Consider the following 6,018-nt stretch of genomic DNA (forward strand, 5'->3'; position numbering starts at 1 on the left):
GTCAAACATTAGTCTGTGAGAACAAACTAAAAAGGGTTTACAGTAGGTCCTGGGCTCACAAGTTATATAATGTCCATAGGTGCTTCGTGTTGCTTGCAGGCGTGCCTGGGAGGGAGTCGGGGGTGTGTCCGCCGCGAGCGAGAAGCCGATTGGTCCGATTATGTGCTGTTCGTGATTGACAGGGACGCGGGCCAATGGGCGGCCGCTCTTTGTCCCCCCGCCCCCCTCGCTGGCCGCAGAGGCAGAAGGCAGCGTTTGTTCGGGACCGGGCAGCCGAGCCGTGATGTGGAACCTGTAACACTTTGTCCTTCTCGTTCCACTGGACTCGAACCCAAACCGGAGGAGTTTCTCACTCGTGGCCATGTCGGCACTGGAGGACCTGGCTGCGGCTGCGTTTCCATGGTAACGCGCCTGAACCCGTGAAGTTTAACCAGGCGGAAGCGTTCTGAAGTGTTGGAAGGAAGAGGAGCCGCGGGACCAGTGCAGAATCGGTACGTAACTCGCAGGTGTTCGTGTTTAAACTTTACACCAGTCCAATAAAGAGGAGAAGTCCAGGTGACTGAGTCCAGGCTGCGGCTCGTCGTGAGATGAACTCGCTCCTCAAAGTGCTCTCACTCACTTTTCTCTCTCTCTCTCTCTCTCTCTCTCGTTAGCTCGGGTTCTCTTCCAGCTCTCTAAAGCTCCTTTTCTCATCTTCTGCAGCTACCACACGTTGCCCTTTGCTTCTGTTTAGCTTCAAGTTCAACTTTTACAGAAGTATCATCGTGTTTACCTTGGACATGGAAGTTAATCTCCCAGGCGATGGTGTTAGCAAGCCGCTAACTCAGCTAGCCCTCGACACACGCTGCTCTGGACTCTGGAGTTAAAGCAGAATTAACTTGCGACCATGCAGACGTGTGCAAAGACACACGTTGGCCGAGAAAACATTTCAGCAAAAACAGTAACGCAACAACCCAGAGCCGTGGTGCTGGTTTGTTGTTTACGCGGTGGGACTCGAACCTGTCACGCACGATGCTAACGTTAGCAGCCATATGTTGGCTGAGAAGCATTAAAGTCGACCCAGTGTGTCACAAACTGTGGGATGTAATTACGAGTCAGTACTGATCTCTCTATCAAGAACTTAATTTGTTCCAAGTCGGTTGAAACTTGACAGAAAAAGAGCTGATGAAAATATTTTATGAAGTAACTTACAATTTCAATTCAGAACCTCTCAAATGCCTTTTTGTCGAAGCTAATACGGTCTTCCACAAGTTTGGCTTGTGCCATAGTTGCATTAGTTATTAATAAGTTATAAGAAAAGTAAAAGTAAGTGATTAAATGGTTAAAACACGCTTCATAAAATGTCATCAGTATATATTCCTACTGCACATTAAAGAGTTAAAGCAGTATGTATTCATTTCAATGCAAATCTTACTGTGACTATAGATGCTGCTTATACTGAAGATCCACTGGTGCTTTCTGTAGATCAGTCGTTATTATCATGTTTATAACATTCTGATGTCACAAACTTTCAAATCCAAACCCTTTGATATGATGCATAGTTTTATTGTGCAATGTGTTGCAAATGGCCTCCACTCTCATCTTACAGGTCTGGAGAGAATTCTCAGGATCGCAGCTGCAGGCCATTCACTGATGGGTACATACTGTGAGGCGACAGGCCAAGAGCACTGCAAATCACTCGGAAAAGACAACAACTGTCGAGGAATGAAGACGAGCTAGATCTTGTCTCTTAAAAAACTTTTGAAGTCTAGTTTTCTTGGAAGCAACCATTGACTGTACGCAGAATCGGGGAAACCTGAAAAGTAACTGCGCTGGTTGAAGCTCATCTTCAAACAGAACACCTTCGCACCCCGCTGTCAGTATGAGTGCTGAAGGATATCAATACAGAGCGCTTTATGACTACAAGAAGGAGAGGGAGGAGGACATTAATCTGCATGTGGGGGACACATTGTTGGTAAGCAAAGGAGCTCTGGTGGCTCTTGGGTACACTGACGGGCTGGAACAGAGGCCAGAGGAGATTGGATGGCTGCCAGGCTTCAATGAAACCACTCAGGAAAAAGGGGACTTCCCTGGGACATATGTAGAGTACCTCGGGAAGAAACGGATATCTCCCCCCACCCCCAAGCCCAGGCCCCTCAGACCCCTACCTGTGGCTCCAGCTACCTGCAAGGGAGAGGCAGACTCTGACTCCGACCAAGGTGAGTTTACCACCAGAACACAGACAATTCAAAGGGCTGCCGGTGCCGATAATTTAATTATTGATTCATGTTAAAATAAAAGTAACTTATTTTCTTAATCACATCAAGCATCACAAGATAGTGTGTTTCCTGTCGAAGCGTTTGTGAAAGCAAATGTCTGAGTATGGGCCTCTGGAGTTTCTTTTTTTCGACTGGCCCCCTAGTTTAAAATCAACAGGAACTCCAGAGGAGCCGATTTGAGCACACAGCAAACATCTTCTGTAGTGTTCACTGTGAGCAAGTGGGGTGGGGGGCTGATGATGCTTTAACACGAGACACACACTCAAAAAACCCAAAGCAATACAAAATCTCTGGATGAAAAAGCAAAGCCATACACTTAAAAGACATCTACAAAGATGGCAAAGAGGGGTTTTGGTGATAAGAGCCTGCTGCAACCACCCTCACCTGAATCCTATAGAGGATTGTTGCTTTTGTGAATGTGTCTGAGCAGAGAACCTCCTTCTGCTTTGTTCATGTGTGAAAGACAAACTGCAGAGAAAGTCTGGACCCATTTCTCCGGAGTTTCTCCCTTAGGTCATGTCTGAAAACAGCAAAACTCTGAATCACACCGTATCTCCAATAATTAAATGTCGTTGTGGTTCTACTGTGTTGATCTACAGTGAAACAGTAATGGCGCATAAATTGAATTTGTTACACAACTTAATCAAGCCTTATATTTAGCAAAAGTTTAAGTATATCGTCTTATTTTATGTATTGTGATAGTTGCTTCATTGTTCTTAGTTGGCGCAACTGAAATCTAGATAACCGAACCAAAAAATCTATAGTTGTGAACATGGTAGTATAACCTTTTGGTTTCTGGATGCATCATATTGATTGGTTAAGTTTCACATTTCCGCCTGCGAGTTTGAGAGAGAAACAAAGCCTGTTACATGGACATTTGAACAAAGCTGGGATCTGACATCAGTGAGAGTTTATATTTAAATTTGAAAATATTACTGGTCATGAAAGATGAAGGAATAAAAGAGATGGCCGTACGAATGTGGTCCAAGTATGACATTTTCTTCACATTTTTGTCAAGTGTTTATAGGTGGTTGTGTGTTTTTGTGTGTTGTGTTTCGATGTAAATATTGTTCTCGATCTTTCTCCGACCGTCCACGGACTCCATGTTGATACTGATTGTTGAGTGAAAACAGAAAGGAGAGGCTTGTATATCTGGAGTTGCCTGAATAAAGTGAGAGAATACTGCTGATTTCGCACAACCGTTTCAGTCTTTGAGAACAAGTATCTCTATCCATTTCTGTCCAGCTGCACTGAATGTGAACCAAGCTCAGCCCCAGAGGACAATGGAGCTGGCAAACATCCAAGCTATAGTACACTCGAGCATCTCGTGCCAGCCATATGTTACCAGAGGATATCATCTGTGTTTCTGTGCAAAGCGGCATCTTAAGGGAATTAAATTACCTTATCTACTGTTGAGTCAGATGATGAGATCACTATGTATGGGTGATTAAGGCAAATTACTCTGAAAGCCCGGGTGGAACAGCAAGGCAAACCTGAAATTAGATATGCCTTCCTATGTCTTTATTGCTGTCTTACTCACTTCTTGTAGTTGGTTAGCTACCAAGCTAGTCATCAACATTGTCATTTCACAGGAGTTTTGCTTATGACAGGGTTATGGTTAACTTTCCAACACGCTCTATGAGCACACAACCCTTGAGCTGGTCTAGGCAGCCACTGCATGCTGTGGCTCTCGGTCAGAAGGTATTACAGTATATATCCAGATACCCCAACGGCTCTTTTTCACATCTTTGTTTGTACACACATTAGACAAAATAGAGCGAGTAAATATAACAACTGTCGAGCTGTTTTCCGTTTTAACAAAGTTTGATAAGTGGTGAACCTCCCTGTCAGTGCTAAGCCAGGCTAATGACTACATGTGATTGATTTGACTTAATACATGATGGCAAATAAGCCAAACGTCGGACTGTTCATATGCAAGCTAGACAGCTCACTGTGTTCAATAACCATAATACTATGCTAGTGTTCTTGTTCTCTATATTGAAACTTTAACACGTCTTATTTCAGGCTCCATGCATTTCAAGTTGGCTGCTATTGAAAATGACCCCTTGAAGTTTCAATGCGATATTTCTCACACCACAAATGTCAGCTGCAATCAAACCTAGTATCTTTTTAAAAGCGCTCTGGCTTGCCTGAATGTGTGCCTAAAGCTCACGGCTCACCTAAAGAGCAGCCGTCATTGGCCAGGTTTCCAGTTTTTGCCCTTTGCGGTACTGTTGTGAAATTCTTTGCTGTGGTTCGCAGGGTAAGCGAGGAGCAGTATGAAGGAGGCATGTGTTGAATGGCCGTGTCCTGGTTGAGTGGCAGTGCTGAGCCCGGAGCGAGGTTGAATGTAGCACTGGGAGAAGAAAAGTCTCTGTGTCCTGGGCTGTGAGAGACAGAGAAGGAGGGGGGAGAAGAAGGGGCCCCAAGGTTGTGGGTAAAGGAGACAGAGTGCTTGTGCTAGCTAAAGGGTCGCTCCACAGCATAGTGTGCAAAAGGATCAGGACTGGAACAGAGTTAGGGGCTTGGCAGAGGGGCCGAAGCAGGAATGGGGTGGAGGGCTCTGCATGCTCAAGGGGGCTTTGAAGAGGGGCTGAGGGCGCTATGATGGAGGCAGGGCTCGTGTTGCTCCCAGAGTGTTTGTGATTTATTGCACACCACCAAGGGATCTCGCTCCCTTCTTCCTACTTCTCCGCTTTTTTTTCTTCTTCTTCCTCCTCCTCCTTTTTTTTTTAATGTTTTGATAGTTCCAACAGTCAGCTCTGGCAGGGGGAAAAGAGGTGGAGAATGGAGGCTTGGAAAGGGGCCTCTCCTCTCTGAGCCACAGGGGTTTACATGAGTGCAGCAGATGTGGAGAGGGTAAGAGAGAAAGAGAAGAGGGCCGGGCTGGGAAACTATTCTGCCTCCTTCCAGCTCTCAGCCTTTTTTTTTTTTTTTTTTTTTTTTTTTTTATAAACATTAAAGTGTTGCTCCTTTTCTGGGCCTCTCACTTTGGAGAATATACATATGTTTGAGCCCGCCAAGAGAGAACTCGAAGAATGAAACCCAAAGAATGAAGCGCCTCTTACCCCGAACTATTGCTGCATTTGCTAGTTTGTTTTCATACAGAAAGCCAGGATTGATCAAATGTTTTTTTTATTTTTGTTTATCACCCTTTAAAGCATAACTTTTACAGATGCAAAACAAATGTATAAGTAACAAAGAATGAAAATCAAAGCTGGAAAATAAGAGTTTTTTCAATTTAGTAAAAAATTATTAAGTCATAGTATGGTTCTAAACACAATTCATGCATACCATAAGTCTAGGGTAATGTGTTAAATAAGGTTCCATCATGTCATCATTTCATCAAACTATATAACAGTGAAGTTCAGCGCCAGTCAGGTATTCATTTTGCTGTGACAGTGGCTCTAAACGGTTACATTTTTTGAGTTCTCTGTGTTCACTGTTGTTTTTTGAGTAAAATTGCCCTTTATCTTCCAACTTCCAACTTCCATCTTCCAAGTCTGTGTGAACATTCTTCCAAATGTTGGAGATAAAAATGTGAATAACTGGTGGTTACTCTACATGTCCTCACAAGGTTCAGTTTACTTGCCGAGTCTTGTTTAAGGAAATATTTGATGCCCTCGGGCTATCTCCTCTCGCATGACTGAGGCCAATCAGTATGTTCTCGTGTGGCTAACATTGCATTACATTATGTTCAAAATGAGGTGATGCAGGTGATGTTTAAAATAAAACACTGTATTTAAAACTTATAAGGCGT

The 6,018-nt window shown here is 43.9% G+C and overlaps 1 protein-coding gene across 1 annotated transcript in view; it reads left to right on the forward strand.

The window, feature by feature from the left end:
* Positions 1 to 255: 255 nt before the first annotated feature.
* pik3r1 (phosphoinositide-3-kinase, regulatory subunit 1 (alpha)) overlaps positions 256 to 6,018 on the forward strand; it is a 23,410-nt gene continuing 17,647 nt past the window's right edge. The window contains exons 1-2 of the mRNA XM_061076803.1: positions 256 to 491; positions 1,589 to 2,198. Coding sequence (XP_060932786.1) covers positions 1,862 to 2,198 — 337 coding nt within the window. The 5' untranslated portion in view covers positions 256 to 491; positions 1,589 to 1,861. The remainder of the gene's footprint in view (positions 492 to 1,588; positions 2,199 to 6,018) is intronic.

The sequence above is a fragment of the Limanda limanda genome, chromosome 1 (genome assembly GCF_963576545.1).
Source record: "Limanda limanda chromosome 1, fLimLim1.1, whole genome shotgun sequence".
NCBI classification, from domain to species: Eukaryota; Metazoa; Chordata; class Actinopteri; order Pleuronectiformes; family Pleuronectidae; genus Limanda; species Limanda limanda.